The sequence below is a fragment of the Mobula hypostoma genome, chromosome 9, assembly GCF_963921235.1.
Source record: "Mobula hypostoma chromosome 9, sMobHyp1.1, whole genome shotgun sequence".
NCBI classification, from domain to species: domain Eukaryota; kingdom Metazoa; phylum Chordata; class Chondrichthyes; order Myliobatiformes; family Myliobatidae; genus Mobula; species Mobula hypostoma.
The window spans coordinates 98,544,383-98,571,878 of NC_086105.1; the positions used below are offsets into that span (position 1 = coordinate 98,544,383).

Genomic DNA, 27,496 nt, shown 5'->3' on the forward strand with positions numbered 1-27,496 from the left:
TGTTGTACTAATACTGCCTCGGAGTTCTTCACATTTTCTAACTTGTCTGTTGTAATTGGGTAATACAAAAGCAGAAACTTGTGGTTTCGAGTAAGGGTACCGTAAGACTAAGCGTTAGAACAGTTACTGGTATAAATAATCAATAGACACAAGTTGATCACTTCACTTCTTTTATGTCCTGTGGCCTACACACTGATCTGGGAGGAGGAATAAAATCAATTACAATCTGAGCATATAGACAGTAAATAGTGCAAACATTCTACAGAGCTTTAAACCAGAGGTGGAAGCTCAAGCAGATAGGAGCTTTATACCAAGGATAAAGAGACTCTGTTTAGCATGAATCAACAAGCTGATCTTAACAAGGGCAGCCTTGTGTTCAAATTTCCTGGATAAAGGAGTTTGTGAGTGACGACACAATTGGCACAGCTTAGAGTGAGGAACAGGTTATTTATCTAATTTCACAGTGAGAGCATTTCAATAAGTACATTTAATGTCAGAGAAATGTATAAAATAAAATTCTGAAATTCTTTTTCCACGCAAATATCCACGAAAACAGAGGAGTGCCCCAAAGAATGAATGACAATTAAACGTTTGAACCCCAAAGCACCTCCCAGCTCTCCCCCACCAGCAAAAAAGCATCAACACATCCCACTGAGCACTCAAGCGTGCAGCAAAGCATCAATAAAGGACACAGACTTGCAGTACCCCAGAGACTACTCGTTCACCGGTTATTCGACATTCCACAGGCTCTCTCTCCCTAAGGGAAAAAGGTGTCCCCGTTTCACAGCAAGAGGGGAAACATAACAAACACGAGTTAAAATTTACTGTAAAAGCTGCAGTAAAATTTAACACAGACCAGTGAGCACAGTGCTCTTCTGTCCAACACACAAGAATGCTGGAGGAACATGGCAGGACAGGCAACATGACCGGAGGGAAATAAACTGTCAATGTTTCAGGCCAATGCCCTTCATCAGGACTGCAAAGGGGCAGAAAGCCAGAATAAGGTGTGGGGAGGGAATAGATGAGGCCAGGTGAGGGGAAAGGTAGGTGATGCAAGGAGCTGGGACAGGATAGGTAGAAGAGGTAAAGGACTGAAGGAGGAGGAATCTAATAGGAGGGAATAGTGGACCATGGAAGAAAGGCAATGGGGTGGGGCGTAACCAGAGGGAGCTGATGGGCAGGAATGTAAGGTGAACCAGAATGGGTAATGAAAAAAGGAGAGAGGGAAAAATTTTCCGAAGTTAGAGAAATCAATGTTCATGCCATCAGGTTGGAGGCTACCTAGACGTAATGGGATGTTGCTTCTCCAACATGCATTTGGTCTCATCATGGTAGTACAGGAGGCCATGAACAGACATGACAGAATGAGAATGGAAAGTGGGTAGCCACTGGGAGATCCTGCCTTTTGTAGTAAGCAAAGCTTAGGTGCTCAACAAAGCGCTCCTTCAATCTGCGTCAGGTCTCAGTGTCGAGATCGCAACCCGACCTTGTAAAATACAGGGAAAATACTGCGAAAATGTCTGTGTGAGGAGTAGTGTACCACACAGCTCCCCCTCTCTCCCTCTCACTCCGGGCCTTGGAAAAGACATCATCACCGACACGCAGACGCACAGACTCGCACGCACGTGCCAGAAGAAAACAATGAGATTAAAGGAATATTAACAAGGAAAGTTAAAACTTTTTTTTAATTAACTGCTTAACATTCTTCACGTTTTGAGTCTTCTGATGATGGGAACAAAGTTCAAATTATTTCCCAGCACTTGTCCTCTTCAAAATAGGTTCAAATACAGAATGCTAGGATATCCAACTCCTGGCTGAGGACTCGGGTCATCGGGGCATAGAGCAAATTGCCAAGATTGGAGTCACTATGCCTGGACTATAATATTCGCAATACAGTTAACATAAACGGTTTGAGTATCAACATGTAAGCTCCTTGAGACCAACTCACTGGAAGCAAGCACTATAATGCATGAGAATCCCTCGGCTCAGAACAAATTGTTCCCTCTCCTCCCTCCATTCTGTGTCTACAACATTTGATTGATGCTTCATTCCTGATATTTGTGTCGCACCTTGGGCGCAGAGGAGGGAGGGGGTGTCGACGACTCAGTCCTGTGGACATCTGCATGAGAGAAGAGTTGAGGTCAATTCAGCAGTAGCGTAACCTGTTAATCTTCAGAATAAAAGACCCAACACAATTAAAACAAACCAAGGCAGCAAGGGCAGGAGACAGTAGTGTTTCACTGCCAAGTGGACTACTGCAGAGTTCCAATTCTTCTCATGTGAACTACAAACTCTGGGATACCATTAGTGTGAGAATTCAGTGAAATATCTTTGGCTGTAGTCTTGAAATGTAATTTCTAAAACAGATGGCTGTAAGTAAAGTAAAATTGTTTTTCAGTGCTGCCCTGAATTCAGAGAATTTACCATCGTCTCCTGGTAACAGCTTGAGTACAAAACCAAAACAAAGGATTTGGTGTATGCATAAAATCCACTGCTTGAATAAGCTGCAGGACCTAAAGGTTTTACACTATTGAGTTCCAAAGATGGTATGATATTGTGTTTTCTAATAGTTATTTTCTACAAACATCCTCCCACCTTTTATAGACCTTAAATATAATTCAATGGCCTGACCTTGAGGTGAGCGGCAGAATCGAACCATCTGCACTCCAGCTGTTCATAGTGGATTAGATGAGGGCTGTGACCAGGCAAATTAATGATTATGTACTTTATATAATAATCATGTTGATTAAACAGTTGTTACCTGGGATCTCGTGAGGCCAATACTGCCTGCAGTTTGGACAGCAAGGGTCATCCCGACCTTGGAAATACTTTGCAGCACAAGGGAGATGGATCTTAGCTCCACACATTTCGCACGTTTGACCCTGGAAGAAAATGTATGAGATGGGTGATTGGTACTGGCCGGCTAGGTCATAGAATGACTACTATTTCAACTATCCTCTTCCCCCTTCACCACCTGATCCCAGAAGTAAGGACAGAACTCTGTTGCAGTAACTGTTAAATTCTAATCCCTGGCTTCCAAGAAGGAAGAATCCACTCTACAGAAGAGGTAGCAGTACCTGGATAGAGATGTTATGGCAGATGTTGCATTCCTTCACTAGGTCCTGGTACATCTTGCGAATGTATTGTTCTAGCTCCATAATGCAACGAGTGCTGAGAATGTACTCACCGTCATTCTAAAGAAAACAAAACATGCAACAATACAGTCACCACAGGGAGACAAATCAAAATCTTTTCTGACATGGTCAGGCTTGCCACCTACCTCACTAAGCCACTTGTCCTGCACAAATCTCTGCAGCACCTGCTCCACTTCTTTCTTCTTCATTTTCTTGGGTTGCAGTTGATCAGCTAAGTTCAAAATATCTGTAGAAGAGACAATGCCACTCTCTGACTCCAGAACAAGATCCATCTGAAAAAAAGTACTAGAAATGTGAGCCTTTGGCATCTATAAAAGGCAGATTAAGTTGGCACACAGAAAACTGAAGTTATTCTTTGTTAGCATAGCAGCCAGGGAAATGTCACCCAATGGACTCTGGCAGGACACTCCGCTAGCTGAAGAGAAACGCTGGAGACCACAGAACAAAGAGCACAGTGAAGGTCACATGACTAAATCCTGACAGTATCAACGGGAGAAAGCAGAGTTCTGTGAGCTGACCCCGAAAACAGGATGGTCTAAGAATTGATATCTTGTAAAAAGGACAGTGAAGAATTTATAAAGCATAATCTTGAATTTCTGAATTAAAGAACTAATGGTTGAGGTAATTATTGGACAGCATTGGTAGAGAACTAAGGAGTTAAACACATCAATAAATCCAAGATCCGGACCTCAATTCCCACCCCCCCCGCCCCCCCCCATGCAATTGGATCTTGGATTTCCTCACTTGCAGACCTCTGTCACACAGGGATGTGTACTTAGCGCCCCCCCCCCCCGACTCTACTCACTTTACACCAATGACTATGTGGCTATGTACAGCTCCAACACCATGTACAAGTTTGCTAACAACACCACTGTTGTGGGCTGTATCCAAGGAGGTGATGAATCAGCATACAGGAGGGAGAACGAAAATTTGGCTGAGTGGTGTAATAACCACAACCTCTCAGTCAATGTCAATAAGACCAAGGAACTGTAGACTTAAGGAGAGGGAAACCAGAGGTCCATGAGCCAGTAGTCATCGGAGGATCAGTGGTGGAGAGGGTCAGTAACTTTAAATTCCTGGGTGTCACTATCTCAGAGGACCTGTCCTGGACTCATCATTTAAATATAATTGCGAAAAAAGCACGACAGCACCTCTATTTCCTCAGGAGTCTTGGGAGATACGGCATGTCAATGGGAAACTTCTAGGGATGTGTAATGGAAAGTGTGCTGACTGGCTGCATTACAGACTGCTATGGGAACACCAATGCCTCTGAGCAGAAAACCCTACAAAAGGTAGTCGATTCAGCCCAGTACAACACAGATAGAACCCTCCCAACCATTGAGCACATCCACATGAAACATTGTTGTAGAAAAACAGCATCCAGCATCAAAGATCCTCGCCATCCAGGCCATGCTTTTTTCTCTGCTACCATCGGTAGAAGATACAGGTCAGGTGCCTTAGGACTTGCACCACCAGGTTCAAGAACAGTTACTACCCCTCAGTCATCAGCCTCATGAACAAAAGGGCATAACTACAGTAATTTAAGGACTCTTATATTTTCTTTTCTAAGTGCTGAGAAATTAGGTGGTCTGCAGATAGCTTCCAAATGTAAATGGATCTAATCAAGTTTACATGCAGATACAAGCAAATAGCAAGGAAAATGGTATATTGATTTTTAATCCAAAAGGGCTTAAGTACAAGAATAAGTAGTCTTGCAGGGCGTCAATGAAACCATAGCTGTGATGAAGTTTTGGTTTCCGTGCCTGCTTATAGCAGTGGGTATTAATATACCAGAATGGCTCTTGGGAATAAGGCAATCAGCATGGAGAAGAAATTGAGAAGGTTGGACCAAATCTTACTAAAGCAAGCAAGAATGCGGGGCAATTAATTTGATATTTAATAATTGAGGGGGCGGACAGGATACACACAATGTTTCCTGTGGCACAAGCTAAAAACAGAGAATGCTCACAGACTTTGGGCTAAAGTAAGGAGAATTGGGAATTATGATTCTTTGTATGGGTCTGTGGATGCGGTCATTTTGTGATGAAAGGCTGGGTTAAGAATAGGGATCAGGCAGGGAAAGTGCCGTTGAGGCAGCTGATTAGTAATGGTCATATAAAGGGTGAAGATCTGGCTTTCAGCCTAATCTTCTCTCACATGCTCTTAGGTCTTCAGACTAAGCAGCTGTCTAGTACCCCGCCTTCATCAGCTTACGATTCAAGCAGTTCTGCATATTCTTTACTCATCTTACCCAGTGAACACGAGGAAGAGAATTAGACACATACTCTTACAGGAGTCAACACCTCTGGTCAAAACAAATTCTTCCATCAGAATAAAGGAGCTGATTCTTGCAATGGAGCCAGGAGAGACTGAGATGTGTGCACCATCCATTGATGGACCCTACACTATTCCTCAGGATCAAGGAAGATCTTAAAAAATGAGAGACTGATGATAAGAGCCACTTCATGAGTATCCTGAAATAAGACCTTACAAATTGAAAGATATCAAATTGTCTTTTCCCCCACCATGCAGGCCCTGCTCTCTTTTTGCTGCTGCCATCGGGAAGGAGGTGCAGGAACCTGAGTTCCCACACCACCCAGTTCAGGAAGTTACTACTACCCTTCACCCATCAGGCTCCTGAACCAACATGGATAACTTCACTGAACTGATTCCAACAACCTATACACTCAATTTCAAAGACTCTGCAACTCAATATTTGTGTTATTATTTTTTGTATTTGCAGTCTGTCTTCTTTTGCACATTGGTTGCTTGTAGTTTTTCATTGATTCTATTTTATTTCTTTGTTCTACTGTGAATGCCTGCAAGAAAATGAATCTTAGGGTAGTATATGGTGACACAAATGTACGTTATAATAAATTTACCTTGAACTTCATGTTCCAAATAACGAGATACTGTTTAAATGAATGGGTGGATTTATTTTATCCAATCTTGCATCTGAATTAGTGTGTCAAGTTTGTATAACTTGTAAGCCAGATGTCAAAAAAGGTCAAGGAAAGTCATGCTAAATTTTTTTTTAAGATTCCTAGATTCTTCTGGCCTGTACCGCATGCTCCTCTACAGATGAATCACCTGTTGCTTTTTTTTAAGATTTAAATTTGCCCAACAGAAAATTCATGGACCATTTAGACACCAAAATGGTTCTGAATGAGACTGCACTGTACTCACTGTTTTCTTGAACAATTCCAGTTCAGTTTCTGTGTAATCGAAGGCCATCCTAGTGATCTCCGTCTCAGCGAGGTTAATCTGAAGACAGTACAAAAGGAAGATAAACGGTGTGTTACAGCCACCTGCAGCCTGGGCACACTAACTGCATGTTGTCCTGCTGTGCAAACACAAAAAGAGTGGCAATCCAAGAGGATGTAAATGGCTGGCAAATATCAGCCATCTTGTGATCAGGTTAAGTCTTTCACATATGTTGCCTTTGTTCAGTACACACCAGGCTGTTTTCACTTTACATTATTTGGAAATCAATGACAACTAACTGCAGTTGACGAAACTGTTGTTCTGCTAAATAACTGACAGAAGATAAGAGTCAAGCCAAAAAAAATAGCATGGCCTAAACAAATAGAATATGGTCACATGCACGCATCCTCAGAGTAACACAATGCATGCGCTCAAAAGGCTTGTAGCTATGAGCAGAGGTTGGAAGTGCAGCAGGGACAGCAATACAAGCCTAAATAGATCACTCGTAACAGATTGCTCTGCTTAAACACATCTACCACCGTGGAGAAAAAATAGGGACAATAATGTTTGGGCCACACAGCAACAGGACAAGAAATATCCAAATTAGAGGGAGAATTAGAGCTGGAAGGGAACTTCATATACAGTACAAAACAGGCAGAGAATGTGAATGTGAGTCAGCACAATGCTTCTTGTTGCCCAGTGGTATTTCAATGCCAGCAACACAGGAGGAAGCTGAAGGTCATTGCAGTCTAGCTATGGTTCGCTCACAGATCACTGCACCTCATTCGCCAATCCTAGTTGTACACACCTGGTTACCTTGCCATAAGACAAGCTCTGCACTATAGTATTGCTGCCATCGCTGAGTTTCAGACTAGATCCCACAATTCCGACTTACCAAAGCATAGTACTGCTGTCCATCATCCTCACTTTTCCCCTTCCTGATCTCCATGAAGAGAGGCTGCAAATGAGTGTTGATAGTTTTGATAAAGTCATCCAACTGGTCATGTCTGTAATGCACTGGAGATTGAAAACAGAGACTCACAGTAAATTTAATAGCAAAGTACATACCTGTCACCATATACAAAATTAATACAATACATTCATTTTCTTGTGGCATACTCAATAAATCCATAATAGAATCAATGAAGGACCACACCAACTCGGGCATTCAGCCAGTGTCCGAAAGACAACAAACTGTACAAATACATAAAGAGAGAAATAATTAATAAATAAGCAATAAATATCAAAAATATGAGATGAAAGTTCCGGAAATTGAATGCTTGGGAACATCTCAACGATAGGGCAAGTGAAATTGAGTGAAATTATCCCCTTGGTTCAAGAGACTCTTGGTTGAAGGGTAATAAGTGTTCCTGAACCTCATGGTGTGAGCCCTGGGGCTCCTGTACCTTCTTCCTGAGGACAGCAACGAGAATAGAGAATGTCCTGTGTGGTGGGAGTCCCTGATAAAGGATTCTGCTTTCCTACAACAGTGCTTCGTGTAGATGTGCTCAAGGGTGGGGAGGGCTTTACCTGTGATGGACTGGGCCATATTCACTACTTTTTGTAGGATTTTCCATTCAAGGACATTGGTGTTTCCATACTAGGCTGTCATGCAGCCAGTCAATATACTCTCCATTACACATCCATAGCTAACCAAAGTTTTAGATGTCATGCCAAATCTACACAAACTCTCAAGGAAGTAGAATGCTGAAGTTCTTTCTTCACTGTTGTCACGACACTACTCAGCTAGAATATGTTGACTCGTCAATTGCTACGATTCAGCCTAGAACTGTGGAGTTGTCAGCAAACTTGAATATGGCATGGGAGCTGTGCTTAGCCACACAGTCATAAGCGTAAATCGAGTTGAGCAGGGGCTAGGCACAGAGCCTTGTGGTGCACCGGTGCTGACAGAGATCATGGAGATGTTGTTTCCAATCTGAACTGACTGGCATCTGCAAGTGAAGAAACTGAGGATCCAATTGCACAAGGAAGTATTGAGGCCAATATCTTGAAGCTTATTGATTAGTTTTGAGGACAGGATGGTATTGAATGCTGAGCTGCAGTCGATAAAGAGCATCCTGATGTATGCATCTTTGCCGTCCAGATGTTCCAGGGTTGAGTGAAGAGCCCAAGACATGGTATCTGCTATGGACCCATTGCTCTGGTAGGCAAATTGAAGTGCTTCTCAGGCAAGAGTTGATAATGTTTCATCACCAATCTCTCAAAACACTTCCTCACTGTTGATGCAAGTGTTACTGGACAATAGTTATTGAGGCAGGTTACCATGTTCTTCTTAGGCACCAGTATAATTGAAGCCTGCTTGAAGCAGGTGGGTACCTCAGACTATCGAAGCAGAAGGTTAAAGATCTCAGAGAACACTCCAGCCAGTTAATCAGCCTAGGTCTTTCGTACTTGATCAGCTACCCCGGCTAGGCTGGATACTTTTCATGGGTTCACCCTGCTGAAGGGTAATCGCACGTCTGCACAAGAGACTGAAATCACAGGATCATTGCATTGGTCACATCAGTGAGGCACGCCCACAATTTCAGAGGAGAAGCACATCTCAATCTGTCTCTCATAAAAACACTCCCATCCATCATCACTACTATCCATTACTATTCCAGGAAAAGTCCCTAATTTTATAAGAGAAATTTAGTATATTATGATAACACATATGGGCAAAGGCAAAGTGGAGAGGAGGGAGCAAGTGGCGTGTGGGACTTGGTGATTGATAGCATAACAGGCGGAAGGCTGGGTCTTTTGTTCAAAGTAAATTGATCAAAGTACAGACTCTGGATTCATTTTCTTGAGGGCACACACAGTAAATCCAAACACAATAGAATCAATGAAAGACCACACCCAACAGGACAAACAACCAATGTACATAAGACAACTGTGTAAATACAAGAGACAAAGATACTAAATAAATAAACACCGATAACATGAGATGAGGAGTCCTTGAAAGTAAATCCATTGATTATGGAAACAGTTCAGTGATAGGATGAGTGAAGCTATCCCCTCTGGATCGATAGCCTAATGGACGAGGGTTAATAAGTGTTCCTGAACCTGGCGGCGTGGGTCCTGAGGCTCCTGTACCTTCTTCCTGATGGCAGCAGTGAGAAGAGAGCATGGCCTGGGTGGTGGGGGTCCTTGATGATGGATGCTGCTTTCCTGAGACAGTGCTCCATGTAGATGTGTTCGATGGTGGGGTGGGGTGGGCTTTACGTATGATGGACTGAGCTGTATCCACTACTTTTTGAAGTATTTTCTATTCAAGGGCATTGGTGTTTCCATACCAGGCCAAGGTGCAACCAGTCAAATAACTCTCTACCACACATCTTTAGAAGTTTATCAAAGTTTTAGATGTAATACTGAATTTCGCAAACTTCTAAGGAAGTAGAGGCATTACTGTGCTTTCTTCGTAATGGCACTTACATGCTGGGCCCAGCACAGATGCTCTAATATGATAACACGGAGAAACTTAAAGTTGCTGATCCTCTCCAGCTCTGATCTCCCGATGAGCATTTGTTCATGAACGTCCAGTTTCCTCCTCAAGTCAATAATCAGCTTGCTGACACTGAGTGAGAGATTGTTGTTGTGGCACCACTCAGCTAGATTTCCAATACAGTTCCTATATATTGATTCATCACCACCTTTTATTCAACCAGCAAAGTGGCATCGTCAGCAAACTTAAATAAGGTATTGCAGCCATGCGTAGCCTCACAATCATAAGTATAAAGTGCGTAGAGCCAGGGCTCAGCACACAGCCTTGTGGTGTGCCTGGGCTGATCGAGATTGTGGAGATGTTGACTGGGGTCTGCAAGTGAGGAAAACAAGGATATATAAGAACAAAAGAATAGGAGCAGGAGTAGGCCATCTAACCCATTGAGCCTGCTCCGCCATTCAATGGCTGATCTAATATAGACTCATCTCCACCTACCTGCTTTCTCACCATAACCCTTAATTCCCCTACTACGCAAACAACTAAACACCCCTGTCTTAAATATATTTACTGAGGTAGCCTCCATTGTTTCATTGGGCAGAGAATTCCACAGATTCACCACTCTTTGGGAAAAACAGTCCCTCCTCATCTCCATCCTAAATTTACTCCCCCGAATCTTGAGACTATGTCCCCTAGTTCTAGACCCACCCACCAGTGGAAACAACCTGCCTCTTATAATTTTATATGTTTCTGTGCAATCTCCTCTTATTCTTTCGATTGAGGCCAACATCTTGAAGCTTATTGATTAGTTTTGAGGGGATGATTGTATTGAATGCCAAGCTGTTGTCAATAAATAGCATCCTGATGTATGTATCTTCACTATCCTGATAGAAACATAGAAAATAGGTGCAGGAGTAGGCCATTCGGCCCTTTGAGCCTGCACCGCCATTTATTATGATCATGGCTGATCATCCAACTCAGAACCCTGCACCAGCCTTCCCTCCATACCCCCTGATCCCCGTAGCCACAAGGGCCATATCTAACTCCCTCTTAAATATAGCCAATGAACTGGCCTCAACTGTTTCCTGTGGCAGAGAATTCCACAGATTCACCACTCTCTGTTAGAAGTTTTTCCTCATCTCAGTACTAAAAGGCTTCCCCTTTATCCTCAAACTGTGACCCCTCATTCTGGACTTCCCCAACTTCGGGAACAATCTTCCTGCATCTAGCCTGTCCAATCCCTTTAGGATTTTATACGTTTCAATCAGATCCCCCCTCAATCTTCTAAATTCCAACGAGTACAAGCCCAGTTCATCCAGTCTTTCTTCATATGAAAGTCCTGCCATCCCAGGAATCAATCTGGTGAACCTTCTTTGTACGCCCTCTATGGCAAGGATGTCTTTCCTCAGATTAGGGGACCAAAACTGCACACAATACTCCAGGTGTGGTCTCACCAAGGCCTTGTACAACTGCAGTAGTACCTCCCTGCTCCTGCACTCGATTCCTCTCGCTATAAATGCCAGCATACCATTCGCCTTTTTCACCGCCTGCTGTACCTGCCTGCCCACTTTCAATGACTGGTGTATAATGACACCCAGGTCTCGTTGCACCTCCCCTTTTCCTAATCGGCCACCATTCAGATAATAATCTGTTTTCCTATTTTTGCCACCAAAGTGGATAACTTCACATTTATCCACATTAAATTGCATCTGCCATGAATTTGCCCACTCACCCAACCTATCCAAGTCACCCTGCATCCTCTTAGCATCCTCCTCACAGCTAACACTGCTGCCCAGCTTCGTGTCATCCGCAAACTTGGAGATGCTGCATTTAATTCCCTCATCCAAGTCATTTATATTGTAAACTGGGGTCCCAGCACTGAGCCTTGCGGTACCCCACTCGTCACTGCCTGCCATTCTGAAAAGGTCCCGTTTATTCCCACTCTTTGCTTCCTGTCTGCTAACCAATTCTCTATCCACATCAATACCTTACCCCCAATACCGTGTGCTTTAAGTTTGCACACTAATCTCCTGTGGGACCTTGTCAAAAGCCTTTTGAAAATCCAAATATACCACATCCACTGGTTCTCCCCTATCCACTCTACTAGTTACATCCTCAAAAAATTCTATGAGATTCGTCGGACATGATTTTCCTTTCACAAATCCATGCTGACTTTGTCCGATGATTTCACCGCTTTCCAAATGTGCTGTTATCACATCTTTGATAACTGACTCCAGCAGTTTCCCCACCACCGACGTTAGGCTAACCGGTCTATAATTCCCCGGTTTCTCTCTCCCTCCTTTTTTAAAAAGTGGGGTTACATTAGCCACCCTCCAATCCTCAGGAACTAGTCCAGAATCTAACGAGTTTTGAAAAATTATCACTAATGCATCCACTATTTCTTGGGCTACTTCCTTAAGCACTCTGGGATGCAGACCATCTGGCCCTGGGGATTTATCTGCCTTTAATCCCTTCAATTTACCCAACACCACTTCCCTACTAACATGTATTTCGCTCAGTTCCTCCATCTCACTGGACCCTCAGTCCCCTACTATTTCTGGAAGATTATTTATGTCCTCCTTAGTGAAGACAGAACCAAAGTAATTATTCAATTGGTCTGCCATGTCCTTGCTCCCCATAATCAATTCACCTGTTTCTGTCTGTAGGGGACCTAATTTGTCTTTACCAGTCTTTTCCTTTTTACATATCTATAAAAGCTTTTATAGTCAGATGTTCCAGAATTGAGTGAAGAGCCAATGAAATGCCATTTGCTGTGTGACGGTTGGCAAATTGAAGCATATCCAGGTCATTTCCCAGGCAGGAGTTGATAAGTTCAATCTCTCAAAGCACTTCATCACAGTGGATTAAGTGCTACTGGACAATAGTCATTGAGGCAGGTCACCAGGTTCTTCTTAGGCAGTGATACAACTGAAACCTATTTGTCAGACAAAAGCTGATGGCAAAGGTAAGTTTGCAAGAGAAGATGAGAAAAAGATACCCAGGGGTGGAATGGAGGTGTGCTGTAAAGGGCAAAAGAGACTAATTAGATACGAATTAATGATGTCAGGAAGTTAATACGACCGGGGGTGGGGGGGGGGGGGGCGGAGAGAATGCGGTGAGATTGTGTAAAGCTTAGATGTAACATGCTACTATCTCTACTAATGCTTGCCTTTTATTTTGCAAGTGAAAATAATGGTCATTTAGAGATGGGAAAATGTAAAGACAGAGAGGCTTGCTTACATGTTGCCAAGGATGCCCAGAAATAACAGACAGGGAATCAGTTTGATTTTTTGCAGTTTAAACATTAGGTCCAGACACAAACAATAAGACTTCTCTTTGTTGCTTCTGGATTTCATTACACTTCTAGTTGTTTCTGCTTTTTAGTCCAGAATTATTCTACTTTTTATCTCCACAGCAGTGCTTTCTATCTTCCAGCATCTTCCTCCTACCCACAGTTGCATGGTTGTTTAATCAACCTGAGGTATCCTCTTGTGAAGGTTGAATAGGGAGAGGGAATAGAATCACCATCAGACAAAACTCAAGACAGCTGTGGCTTAGTGAAACACCTGACTGCATCTCACTTTGAAATTGTAACAGGAGGGCATACACAGCACTAGTGGAATTTAAATAAAGCTGAGAATAATTCTGGTTCATTTAGTTTTGTTACTAATCACTCGTGTGTAAATCAAAGCCTGAAGCCCTTTTAATGGGATACAGTTAGAATAACAGGCATTAACTTTCTAAAAACACTGGTGAGGTTGAGCTGGACAAAGGGAAACTAATTCTCTAACTGAATTAAAAATCCAGATATATTAGATATACTTTCATACAACACTGGTCACCGAACCCCAAACTATAACCATATAACCACATAACAATTACAGCACAGAAACAGGCCATCTCGGCCCTTCTAGTCCGTGCCGAACTCTTACTCTCACCTAGTCCTACCGACCTGCACTCAGCCCATAACCCTCCATTCCTTTCCTGTCCATATATCTATCCAATTTAACTTTAAATGACAACATCGAACCTGCCTCAACCACTTCTGATAGAAGCTCGTTCCACACAGCTACCACTCTCTGAGTAAAGAAGTTCCCCCTCATGTTACCCCTAAACTTTTGCCCTTTAACTCTCAACTCATGTCCTCTTGTTTGAATCTCCCCCACTCTCAATGGAAAAAGCCTATCCACGTCAACTCTATCTATCCCCCTCATAATTTTAAATACCTCTATCAAGTCCCCCCTCAATCTTCTATGCTTCAAAGAATAAAGACCTAACTAGTTCAACCTTTCTCTGTAACTTAGATGAAACCCAGGCAACATTTTAGTAAATCTCCTCTGTACTCTCTCAATTTTATTGACATCTTTCCTATAATTCAGTGACCAAATTTGGCCTCACCAATGCCTTAACTAGGGTTATACTAAAATTTAATGAGAAGGGTGATAAAAGCTCATTCATCTCACAAATATTATCTAAACTACACTTTCTCAGCCTTAGTTTGAACTGAGGAGAACCACTTGAAACAGCAACACATTTTGACTCTCAGGTCAGGCTTCAATATACAAGATGAGTTGAAATTACAAATCCAATGCGCTTTGGATTGCTCAAGATGGCAACAAGCTGTGATTTCCATTGAGGCTGCAGCTCAGTTTTAGTTGTTTTGTAGTGTTTTTCTTTGGGCTTGTGGGGATGGATTTGGGGACAGAGAGAGATTAGGGGTCAGGTTAGGGATCTGGTTGAGGACAGTCTTAAGTCTCCGCTCCGTATTTTAATGATACTGACACAAACATGGGATATTCACAGACAGGGCTGGGATGTCCATCTGACAGTCTAGTGCGAACAAATGCTGATAGCATCCCCAGGGGTCAGTGAGGGTCTGTGCGGGCAGGTGGAGCAAAGTCCGACAACCCCCTGGGTTCACGAATCAGTGGGACCAGAATTTGAGGCCTAGTGTCCGGGGTCCCATCATTAATGGATCAAGTTCAAATACCGGTGTTCAGAGATCAGGGGGAGGGGTTCCTGAGTCCCAGGTCTACAAACCTCTGCGAGTCTGCAGGGTTAGTTGATATCTGCATGTCTACTGGAGGCTGGACTGTGTATATGTGTGGGTGGGAGGGAGGAACGGGGCTTATTTTCACTGTTGTTGTTGTTTTGTAGCTTGTTGTGTTGTATGTTGTTCTGCCAAGCATCGTGGTCATACTATGTTGGCACTGGAATATGTGGTGATACTTGCAGGATATCCCAGCACATCTTTGGGTGTGTTAGTTGTTAACACAAACAACACATTTCACAATATGTTTCAATGTACACATGATAAATAAACTTGCATCCTGACTAAGATTCAGGTATTTGTACCTAGGCAAGAGGATGAGAATTTTAAATCTGGACTTGGAAGAACCCAGAGCAATGTGGATATGAGTTTTAGGAGAGCAGAATTATGAGGGTTGGGACACAGGTAGTAGAACTTCAGCTGTGCTAACAATACTGAGAAGTCAGAGGTAGCAGGTCTTAGTGATGGTGCAAATATCAGGGAAATGTATTTCAAGTTTGAATAGTGCACCAACATACGAGAATGATGTTCTTTTTGGAGGGAAACTTGCCACTTTACCCAATCTATGTCTATGTTTGAATGAGTCCTACACAAGCTACAGTAACGAAAGTGACTTAGCAGCTCACTTAATTGTACCAAAGCACTAGAAACTCAACCTGCAGTGGTTCATAAAGACAGACCTCCATCACTAATACATCCAGGAGACAGAAGAGAATAATAAGTTCTCTCCAAAGGTGCACTAAAATAATTAAAATACATTCAGTTTCTGATGGAAACCCATGGTGTCCCTTAGTATGAGTATGGAACCAACACCAGGCAGGCTCTATCACATGATCACTTTCCGGTGACTTCTGATGAATAGTACTTGGTTGGTCATGAAGCACGCACAAAGTGTCTGGTCTCCGCTAAGTCCCTGAGCATGTCCTATCTTTTATCATTAGACCACTAAAACTGTACACATTAGTCCAATGGTGATTGCACTCAAGTCTATATATATAATTTGCTGATACACCACTTTTTACCTTCTAAATATCCTTGCAATAAAGGCTACCAAGTGTCTCCCTAAATGCTTGTTGCAACCAACAATGAGAAGTCTCTCACCTTCCAGATTATATTCTGCTGTTCCATAATACCCTGCCAAAATGGATATCTCCCTACACCATGCTCCACCTACTATTTTCCTGCCTAATTATTCAAATTGTCGATATGCGTTTGCGGATGCTTCCCACGTCGGTGTCGTCAAGCAACATAAATACACTGTACTCCATCCACACACCTAATTAGGGAAATAAAGATTGTGTTCAACTGAAACCCAGATACTGATCATTGAAACATTCTACAGATTACATTCTGCAACATCAAAAACAATGTTTACTCCTACAGTTTAGTCCCCACTAATCAATCCAATAACAATACAAGAAAGGAGACAGGACCACCTACTCTCTGAGCTAACTCCATCACTGATCAAAATCAAGGCTGAATTTCAATTACACTTTCCTATTCTATCCCTGTTCTATTTGCTTCCTCTACATTACAAAAGTCTTGATAACTGAGCATCCACAGCCCTTGAGTGAAGAACTTCAAAGATTCACAAGCTTCCAAGTGAAAACAAAATTCCTCCTGAACTCACTTCCAGAGCTTCAAGTTCCTAACTGTAACTATCAACAACTTGTCTAGGTTCAGTCATATGACCCTACAGCAAAAAAAAAATACTAACACACATCTATTTCCTTAGAAGGCAAATTTCCTCAGGAAATTTGGCATATCCCTGACGATTCTTACCAATTTTAGCATTAAGATTGATATGGCCACCATTCTCCCAAGAGAGCAAAAAATTGCAGAGAGTTGTAAATATAGCCCAGTTCATTACACAAACCAGCCTCCTCACCATGGACAATGTGCACTTCCCACTGCTTCAAGAAAGTAGTCAACGCAAGAACAACTCCTTCTCACCTGGTTATTCCCTCTTCCCCACTGCCATCTGGCAGAAGATTGAAAAGCTTGAACATGAACCACCAGCAACAAGAACAGCTTCTACCCCACTGTTACCAGACTTTGATCAAACCTCTCATATGTAAAATGTTGAACCTTTGATCTCCCAATCTGCTTCACTGTGGCCCTTAACTTTATTGTCCACCTGCACCCTGCTTTCTGTAACTACAACGCAATATTCTACATGGCTTTCTTCCTACTACCCAGATGCACTCATGTAAGGCATGATCTGTCTGGATGCCACACAAAACCAAAGCTTTACACTGTATCTCGGTACACATGACAATGAAACAATGCCAATAATAAGATCACAAGACATCAGAGCAGAATTAGGCCATTTGGCTCATCAAGTCTGCTCCACCTTTCGATCATGGCTGATTTATTATCCCTCTCAATCTCCACTTTAATAAGTCCATAGAAATAATAAGTTGATGCCAATACTACTCCCTTATCCTGAGATGATACTCAATATTAAACTCTCAAGGAAATTAACTCTCAGCATCTACACACCATCTAGGTCCCTCAAAAGCACATATATTCCAATGACACCAAATCTCATTCTTCTAAATTTTAGAGAACATTGCCCCATTCACCAAAACTAAATATGGTTCTCTAGGTGAGGCCTCACCAAAACTGTATACAACTGCAGCAAGACTTACTTGTATTTGCACTCACTTTGCTACGAAGGTCAACAGTTTCCACTCCTGATTTGAAGACAAAAATGATAATTTTGTCTGGCTGTCATCAACGCCCTGAATTCATTTTATAAACAAGCTCTTCAATACATTTTCCCCATTTGTTTTGCTTTGTCAATACAAATCTTAAAGCCCTACTGCATAATTACATAACCCTCATTACACAGCCCTCTAACTTCCTGATTTATACCATATTCAATGCTATAATTATTGATAGGAAGTCTATTATCTACTCCTGCCAGCCACTGTAGTTCCACATCCTCACTTTCTGGACCAATTATCATTTGTCTCAACTGCCTTTTACTTATCCTTTATAACCATATGTCATGTTCTCTTTTGCCGGCCCTCCCTTTAAGTATTGTGGAAGTTTTAGCTCCCAACGTAAGACCACAAGATATAGGAGCAGAATTAGGCTATTCAACGCATTGCATCTGATCCACCATTTAATCATGGCACCCGCCCCCTTTTCTCAATCCCATTATTCTGCCTTGGGTCCCTGTAACCATCATCTCCTTACCAATCACCATCAACATGTATAACCTTGACATCATCTATCATTCTTTTAATTTCTAGAGAATGTTGGCCCATTCCACTCAAACATTCCTCAATATCTCCCTCATCACACGGTCCAATCCAGTGAAACCTTTGTTGCATTGTCTTATCTGATCAAACTCATTTTCTCTATTTATACAATTACTTCACTTACATTCAAATTCTTCATCCAAACAACTTGCACCTCTAAATTGAAACACCAAGTCACTGAGTGGGCTGCAGATGTCAGTGGCTGCAAATGGAGATGAAGTTCATAGCTGCACAACCTCTAAAGCCTTGCACAAAAAGGCTATTTACTGAAGAGTGCCAAGGAAGCAGCCCTGGCTAAATAAAAAAAACATACTTGCCCATAAAACTTTGCAAAGCATCACTTAGAAGATACTGTAAACATAGAGACATAGAAAATAGGTGCAGGAGTAGGCCATTCGGCCCTTCGAGCCTGCACCACCATTCAGTATGATCATGGCTGATCATCCAACTCAGAACCCTGTACCTGCCTTCTCTCCATACCCCCTGATCCCTTTAGCCACAAGGGCCATATCTAACTCCCTCTTAAATATAGCCAATGAACTGGCCTCAACTGTTTCCTGTGGCAGAGAATTCCACAGATTCACCACTCTCTGTGTGAAGAAGTTTTTCCTAATCTCGGTCCTAAAAGGCTTCCCTTTTATCCTCAAACTGTGACCCCTCGCTCTGGACTTCCCCAACTTCGGGACCAATCTTCCCCCATCTAGCCTGTCTAATCCCTTTCGGACTTTATACGTTTCAATAAGATCCCCCCTCAATCTTCTAAATTCCAATGAGTATAAGCCTAGCCAATCCAGTCTTTCATCATATGAAAGTCCTGCCATCCCAGGAATCAATCTGGTGAACCTTCTTTGCACTCCCTCTATGGCAAGAATGTCTTTCCTCAGATTAGGGGACCAAAACTGCACACAATACTCCAGGTGTGGTCTCACCAAGGCCTTGTACAACTGCAGTAGTACCTTCCTGCTCCTGTACGCGAATCCTCTTGCTATGATTGCCAGCATACCATTTGCCTTTTTCACTGCCTGCTGTACCTGCATGCCCACTTTCAATGACTGGTGTATAATGACACCCAGGTCTCGTTGCACCTCCCCGTTTCCTAATCGGCCACCATTCAGATAATAATCTGTTTTCCTGTTTTTGCCACCAAAGTGGATAACCTCACATTTATCCACATTAAATTGCATCTGCCATGAATTTCCCCACTCACCTAACCTATCCAAGTCACCCTGCATCCTCTTAGCATCTTAGCATAGTAAAGATGTGGAAGAACGTTGTGTGGTCGAATGAGACAAAAGTCGAACATTTTGGCCTCAACACTAAGTGGCACCTGTGGCGTAAATCTAATACTGAGCATCAGTCAAGTAACACCATCCCTACTGTAAAGTATGGTGGAGGTAGCATCATGCTATCAGGATGTTTTGCAACAGCAGGAAGTGAAATCTGGTCAGAATTGATGGGATGATGAATGCTGCTAAATACATGGAGATGCTAGGTAAAAACCTGCACGCCTCTGCCAGGAAGCTTAAACTTAGAAAATTGCTCCTACTTACGGAAACCATTCCTTTCTGTGCTCCTGACATTTACCTACTCCCTGAGCAAGTACCACTCCCCATTTCCCAGAAACTGCTTTCTTCTCACATTGTTTCCACTTACCTCTTCCCAGCTCCCTAACCTTCTTCATGCTGGCTGACCCTGTGCAACTCCTTAGAGGGGGTCCCAATCTGGGGTCCATTGATCCTGGCTTAATACTGTCGGTCCATTGCATAAGAAAGGTTGGGAACCTGACTGAAACTTCCCCAAACCCCAGGATATTCTTCCCTTCCTACAATCTCTAGGCCCAGGGAACTCACCCCTTCCTGTACTTACTATGCACCACACCCCCAAAACAGTCCCTTATTACCCTAGACCTCAGAAAACACTTTCCTTCAAGCAGATTACTTACCTATAAGATATCCACCTGTTAACTATCATCCAAACATGAAAAGTTGCAGGATATTGAACAGGAGTTGCACATTGATAGCCATGATTTATTTGCACTAATCATTAGGATACAGCATTCTGAATGGACCAATTAAACAGCAGGCCAACTTGATAAGTATAGCTTTCCATCGAAGTACTGGTGCACCTCTTACAGCTGTACACTTGTAATGCTACTGTGACAGAGTAAGTTCCTTTGGGATCAAGAAAATATCTACCTATGAAGCAAGGATTAAGAGTAATGTTTTATGATATGTAAACCAGGAGAGTGTGGAACACACATTTCAAAGAATTGGCTGACCTTTGTGCAATTCACAGCAATGCCTGTGCAACTTCCGTGTCATAGAGCCTTCCAGGATTCCCTGAGACATCATCGTCTGTAGAAACCGTCGATGGCCATCGTTTAGCACCGCTGCCATGGTTACAATCCAATCTCCTGGACGAAAATTGGGACTTTAATAAGATCCTTATCATCGAGGCAACACTTAAATGATAAGCACACAAGTAATTTTATAGTTTTGTACAGATTAAGCCCTGAAAATGTATATAGCACTGTTACTTCTTCGCCTGAAGATTGTGGTTCAAAACCCTCATTCCAAAACCTAGGCTGGTGATCCAGTGCAATCCTGAGGTGATAAACTGTTAGGAGCTAGCTTTTGATTGAGATATAAAAGAACCCACAGAACAGGAGGGTAGTTCTTCCTTGTGTAATGATCAACATTTAATCCTCAATATTAAAAGGACTGAATTCCTCATTGCTTTACGTGGGAGCTTTTTGCCTGGAAAGTTGCTTCCATATTTCTTTTATTAATACATTGGTTCTGATCTTCTACAACACCCTTTTATTTCACGAATACTTTAGGTGCCAGGAATCAATAGGAAGGCCACTTTTAAATCTGCAGTTAAGACGCATTTAAAAGTTGGCTCATCGCTAAGTGTTTCAGATCAAGGGTCAACATACACAGAGCAGTGATGGTTTTATAGCTGTTACTACCATAGTTTAACTTTTGAAAAGTTATCCCAAGTTAGATTCTACACTGCCATTGACAGCCAAGAAATATAAACTGTCTCAATGGACTGTTAACCTTTGGCTTAAATTTAACAGCTATACCACTACTTTAACCACACTTCAGAGTAGTTACCACAACCCTTTTACTCAAGAAGGAAGAAAGAAAACAGAAGTAGAACCCATTCTGTTCACACTTAGTCATGGGGAAAATACTTGAATACTGTACATTAGAGATAAGGTAGCAAATCACAAAAGAAAAACAACTTAATTGAAATAATGGAAGATTTATTGAAAAGTTGTGCTGGCAAATCTTAAGAGTAATTTGAGGATTCAACCAACTGGGACACAGAATCTGTCTTATAACTGGGATTTTCAAAACACATTCACAAAATTGGCGCTCCTGGGATCAGGAGTAATAGTGCAATGTTCTAAACTTAGTGACGATTTAAGGTTAGCTGGCAAAAAATAACCTGTTTTAGCCATGACTTTTAAGTGAACTACCAGTTTGACATGCTTTGTAAATTTTAGTCATCCTTACACTTTACTGGAATTTTAAAGGAACTCCTGAATTTAAAGTTTATGTGCACTCAGTTTTTTTAAAATATCATTTAATCCCTGATTATCATAGTTATATGGGAGTTAAGGATATGCTTGATGTTAATTTTAATAAGGTAGCATAAAGGGCAATGGATTTAAGACTTGGCAGTTAATGTGGCAGTGCTTCAATGTGGCCACCTATGTAAATTAAGAAAAACAGCATAACGTGCAAAAAATTCCACAAACAGTACTGCACCAGGTATTCTGCACCGATGTCAACTGATCAGGTCACCAGCCAGGCTATATCACAACTACACAATGTAACCCATAACAACATACTTCTACCAGCTGGCCACTCCACCGTCCCAACCTCCACTTGAGCTTGCGTAAGCAGAGGCTTGTTTTCTTTCACTATTGTCTGCCTTCTTACTCCCTCCCATATACCCTGGCCCCCCCCAAGCCTCTCCTCCTCCCTCTCTCTAGTCCCCCAAAGCTTTCCTTACCCTCCAGCTTCTTCAATATGACCACACTCCCTGTCATCTCATACCTCAACAGGCCTTGCTATTCCTTCCCTACCCATTATTTCACCCTCCCAGGCTCTCTTACTTCCTTTCCATTCCATTAGTGAGCCCAGTTACTCTCCCTACCACTCCACCTCTCATTCTTCTGCAATAGCAAATCTACTCTTATTTAGTCATGGGGTAGCTACACCCCTGTACCCCCCTCCCAGTCTCACTTTCTCTCACCCAACCTCCTTTGCCCCAAATCCCACCGTCTGTAACCCCCCCCAAACTGAATCTTCTAACAACCTCTCTCTTACACAATCTCCCACTCCTGCCCCCCCCCCCACACACACACATCCCTGATTCCGGCCTGTTTTTGTCCTTGGTTTATCTCACCCAGACAGCCTTTCACTCCATTCCCCTTAGCCACATGGTCAGCTCAGTCTCCCTCCTACATACTTCCCTCAACCCCCTTCCCATACCCCTCTTTCCTCCGACCCCTTCCTGTACCCCTCTTTCCCAACCCCCTTCCCATACCCCTCTTTCCTCTGACCCCTTCCTGTACCCCTTTCTTCCCCAACCCCCTTCCCATACCCTTCTTTCCTTCGACCCCTTTCTTCCCTCAACCTCCTTCCCGTACCCCTCTATTGTGTATTTAATGTTTCAGTAATATCTGAGTAACCTTGCATGTATACGTCTAAGTATACCCAGCATGATATGTCTGCCCCTTTCTTAAAGAAAACTTGAATTTAGACCCATGTTTCAGACTCCTGTGTCTTCCTTTGAACTGGTTTAATACTTTGAAGTTACAATTCATAATATTGACGAGGTATTTTGTTTAAAACGAACCTGAGACAGCTACCAACCCACTGAAGCGCAGTGAAAGAGTCCAATTTTCAAAAATCAGTGCAGCAAGTGAAAAACATAGCCCAGCATGTGCAGACTGTCCAGATGCAAAAAAGGCAACTAACAGAGGAATTCACAAGTTCATAAAGAGGGCGTACTGGGTGATGATAATCATAAAAAAACAGAAATGGCTGGCTACGTCATAAAAATTGACATCTTTGATTACACAGCTGGTAATTGGCTCATGTATACTGAGATACTGGAACGATATTTTTGAAGCAAGTAAAATAGCCAATGAGCAGCGAGTGATTATTGGATTCTATAGTAGTTTCCTTCAGTTTTTCAGTGTTTTCTTTCTTGTGGTCGATCGGCAGGTGGGTGATCTGTTAATTTGTTGGGATTTGGCGCTACTGTCGCTGTTCTTTTCTGCAAGTGAGGGAGCCGGGGAGTGTTATGTGTAGAGGATCACTGATAGTTTTTGTGCTGCAGGCAAGGGGTCCACAAGTTTTGCTTCTTTTCTTTTTCATGCTGGTTCCAAGGATGGTGGGTGGGGGGGGGGGGGGTTGATGTCTTTTCTTTCATCTGCACCCATGATCTTTCTGAATTTAATGGCAATCAGAACACAAATATCAATGTTATATTATACATGTATACTTAGACAATAAAATAAACCCTTGAAACCTGTGGACCAGGTGCTGCAAGGCTGCCCTGGCACTCAGTATTAACTGGATGACATCATCGTCACTGGAAAGCATAACATCCTCAAAACCACAAGACAGTCTTAAAAAAGGTTAGAAGATTAAGGGCTCAGAACATGACACAACAAGCATGAATTCTTTAAACAAAGCATCATTTACCGTGGTCACAGGATTGATAAACAAGAATTACACAAGTGTGCAGAGAAAATTCAAGCAGTGGTGGATGCCCCAAGGCCAAAGGATATGTCGCCTTTTTACGATTTGTTAACTACTATAACAGGTTGCTGCTAAACCTGTCTACTGTGCTCCTCCCCTTGAACTCATAACTGCAGATCCGGAAGCAGTAGCACTTAAAATGGCATTCAAAAAGGTAAAGGAAATGGTGACATCAGACAATACACTGACAGATCATCATGCAGTAAAGCTTGCCTGTGATGTCTCGCTTTATGGTATACGTGCAATCACGTCACATGTTATGAGTGATGACATGAACACCCCTTACCCATTGCAACATGTTCCCTTACTGGTGCAGAGAAAAATTACATACAGATTGAGAGACAGGCCTTGAGTCTAGTTTGGGGTGTAAAATATTTCAACCAGTACTTGTATAGGAAAAAGTTCACCCTTGTTACTGATCATCCACCATGAGTGTCCATTTTCAACCCACAAAATGGCATTTCACTAACAGCAGCACCCTGAATGCAGAGATGGGCTCTGTTTCTTGGAGGACACAATCACATGATCAAATTCAAGAGGATAACTAATCACGGAAATGCTGATGGATTGTCCCATTTCCCCGTGGAAAAGGAAATACCTGAAAAATGTAATAAAAAAGACACTCCTCTTGACGCATCCTCCCTAACACAAATCGAAAGTTTCCCTATTATGACAGAGATGATCCAAAGGGAAACCAGAAGAGCTTACACTGTCTCAGGTCCAGATGGCAACCCAAAATGGCTGGAATGTGCAACAAAAACTCAAGTTTCCCCACTTTTACCAGTGCCAGGATGAACTTGCCCTGGACGAGGATTGCCTTATGTGGGGATTGAGTTGCTGAACCATCCAAGCTGAGAGAAAAGTGTTGGGAGGAGCTACATGCTGGTCAACTAGGAGTGGTTAAAATGAAAGGGTTGCTCCGAAGCTTTGTCTGGTGGCCTAGGATAGATCAGCAGATCAAGCAGTTTGCCGTGCACTGTTTGGGACGCCAACATGTACAGAAAATGCCAAGAGCAGCGTCTCTCCATCCCTGGAAATGGCCTGCATTGCCCTGGCAGAAGATTCATCTGGATGTTGCTGGACCACTCAAGGGCACAAATTTCTTGGCAGTCGTGGATGCAGCTACAAAGTGGCCAGAAGTGGTCCCAATAGTCTCACACTGTTTATGTACTGAGAAGCCTCCTTGCAAGGACTGGTGTTCCAGAACATTTAGTCAATGACAATAGACCACAGTTTGTGGACGAACAGTTCCAATCATTCCTAAAAATGAATGGATTTAGATGCATTACATCTGTACCGTACCACTCAGTTACAATGGCCTGGTGGAAAGGTTTGTCCAGTCTAAGGAATGCACTGTGAACAATGTCAGCAGAACACACTACACTGACACTGAATCAGAAGCTCACCAGTTTCTTCCCTGCATATCGCAATGCAGCACACTCCACAACCAACAACTCACCAGCTATGCTGTTCCTCGGTCATCCCTGGCAATCATGCTTGGATCTCTTCAAACCCAACCTCGAAAGGAGGATGCAGCACAAACAGCTGAGACAAACCGAAGGCTTCTCAAACAAGCAGATTCAATGTTACATTCCTGGACAAGCAGTCCTGGCGAGGGACTGACTAGAGAGGTGATCAAAAGTGGGTACACAGAAAGATCAAGGACAGAGCTAAACCTCCATGAGTGGAGATTGCGTCTAATATCATCTGAAGACGAGATATCAATCAGCTGAGGGGAGCAGAGAAAAAAGTTGGCTACCACTATCAGAACCACTTCCTGCTGTCTTGGAATCAACTCCTACAACCACCAAGGAGGAGGCCCCAGAACCTGAGACTGTTTCACAGCCACACGTCTCACCTGCCAAGAAGAGTAATCTCCCCTGTCAGGAAGACATTATCCTACAAGAGTATGAAATCCTCCAGAATGATTAAATCTTCAGGCCTGAATGGGACAATTTAAAATTTATTATTCTGTTAAAGTCTGTATAGTAGTTGTATTATAGGTATATCGTTGAGATGTATTCTCTATTGAGTTGGAGTTTACAGCTAAGCAGGGAGGCGTGTTGTGTATTTTGAGTAATCATGTGTATAAGCATTCTTGTTCCTTTAAATAATTCATTATGGGTTATATACGTATAGGTAAATTGCACAAATCATCACACCACCACATGATAGAGCACCACAGTTAAAGCAAACACGAAGTTAGACCAGATTTTTGAAATCCCAAGTCTTCCATTGAATTAGTTTAATGTTTAGAGGTTACAAAACAATGCCCTCCATTTCCCCATCCCCTCCCCATACCCCTCCCTAACCCTGACACCTTCCCTATTCCCTAAGCCCCTTCCCATATCACTCCCTATCCCCGACCTCCTTTCCATATCCCTCCCTTCCTCAACCCCTTCAACTACCCCCTTCCAGTATCCCTCTATTCCTGACCCCCTTCCTGTATCCCTCTCTCCCCAACCCCTTCCCATATCCCTCCCTCTCATTACCCCATCTTAGACCACTCTTCCTATTATTCCCCACTCCAGAAACCCCCTTCCCTCTCCCTAGACCCCTCCTCATTACCCCTTCTCCCTCTGACCCTTTCGTCTCCTGAGACAGCCCTTCCCATTACCCCTCCCACTCCAAACACCCCCTTCTCATTACCCTTCCCTCTCCCCAGAACCCTCACCCACCGACCCAACCCCCTTCCTGTACCCTCACTGAACTCCAACCCTACCTGTAATCCTCTCTGTACGCCTCACTGTCCTGTATCCCCCTCTCCATCACCTGAACCCTCCCTTTTCCCTTAACCTGCCTCTCTCTCACCATTCCTCCCTCACTATCCCACCCTGCCTCTCCCTCACTACCCAACTCTCACCCCTCCCCGCCTCTCCCTCACTACCCATCCCTCACCCCTCCCCGCCTCTCCCTCACCATCCATCCCTCACCCCTCCCCGCCTCTCCCTCACCATCCGTCCCTCACCCCTCCCCGCCTCTCCTTCACCATCCGTCCCTCACCCCTCCCCGCCTCTCCCTCACCATCCGTCCCTCATCCTTCCCCGCCTCTCCCTCACTACCCATCCCTCACCCCTCCCCGCCTCTCCCTCATCATCCATCCCTCACCCCTCCACACCTCTCCCTCACCATCCGTCCCTCATCCTTCCCCGCCTCTCCCTCACCCCTCCCTCACTACCCGTCCCTCACCCCTCCCCGCCTCTCCCTCACTACCCGTCCCTCACCCCTCCCCGCCTCTCCCTCACCATCCGTCCCTCACCCCTCCCCGCCTCTCCCTCACCATCCGTCCCTCACCCCTCCCCGCCTCTCCCTCACCATCCGTCCCTCACCCCTCCCCGCCTCTCCCTCACCATCCGTCCCTCACCCCTCACTACCCATCGCTCACCCCTCCCCGCCTCTCCCTCACTATCCATCGCTCACCCCTCCCCTCACTACCCGTCCCTCTCCCCTCCCGCCTCTCCCTCACTATCCGTCCCCTCCCCGCTGCTTTACCTCACTCCTCCAAGACCCGTCTCCACGGCGCCGGTTTCCCACAATCCCCCGCGCCGCCTCTCCGCCGCAGTGCATTGTGGCCCGGCCGGTACCGCATG

The 27,496-nt window shown here is 43.5% G+C and overlaps 1 protein-coding gene across 2 annotated transcripts; it reads right to left on the bottom strand.

Moving 5' to 3' along the window:
* Positions 1-172: 172 nt before the first annotated feature.
* nsmce1 (NSE1 homolog, SMC5-SMC6 complex component) lies at positions 173-27,496 on the bottom strand. 2 transcript variants are annotated; one of them, XM_063058737.1, is made up of 8 exons: positions 22,996-23,435; positions 20,399-20,533; positions 7,255-7,376; positions 6,342-6,419; positions 3,281-3,427; positions 3,078-3,194; positions 2,762-2,882; positions 173-2,119 (listed from the first exon to the last, which is right to left on the bottom strand). In XM_063058737.1, exons 2-8 carry the CDS (start codon positions 20,514-20,516, stop codon positions 2,046-2,048), a joined length of 777 nt encoding a protein of 258 aa, XP_062914807.1. In that variant the 5' UTR covers positions 20,517-20,533; positions 22,996-23,435; the 3' UTR covers positions 173-2,045. The 2 variants fall into 2 exon arrangements, with proteins under 2 accessions (XP_062914807.1, XP_062914806.1); XM_063058736.1 differs by lacking the exon at positions 22,996-23,435 and adding an exon at positions 27,399-27,496 and having other exon boundaries at positions 174-2,119.

Bases quoted from the DNA above. Each gene is read 5' to 3' on its own strand.
- nsmce1 (XM_063058737.1), bottom strand. From the start codon at position 20,516: ATGGCAGCGGTGCTAAACGATGGCCATCGACGGTTTCTACAGACGATG. The intron at 3,195-3,280 runs GTAGGTGGCAAG...TGTTTTCTTTAG, and splicing joins AGGACAAGTGGCTTAGTGAG to AATGACGGTGAGTACATTCT. The intron at 2,120-2,761 runs GTAACAACTGTT...TCTCTCATGCAG, and splicing joins TTGGCCTCACGAGATCCCAG to ATGTCCACAGGACTGAGTCG.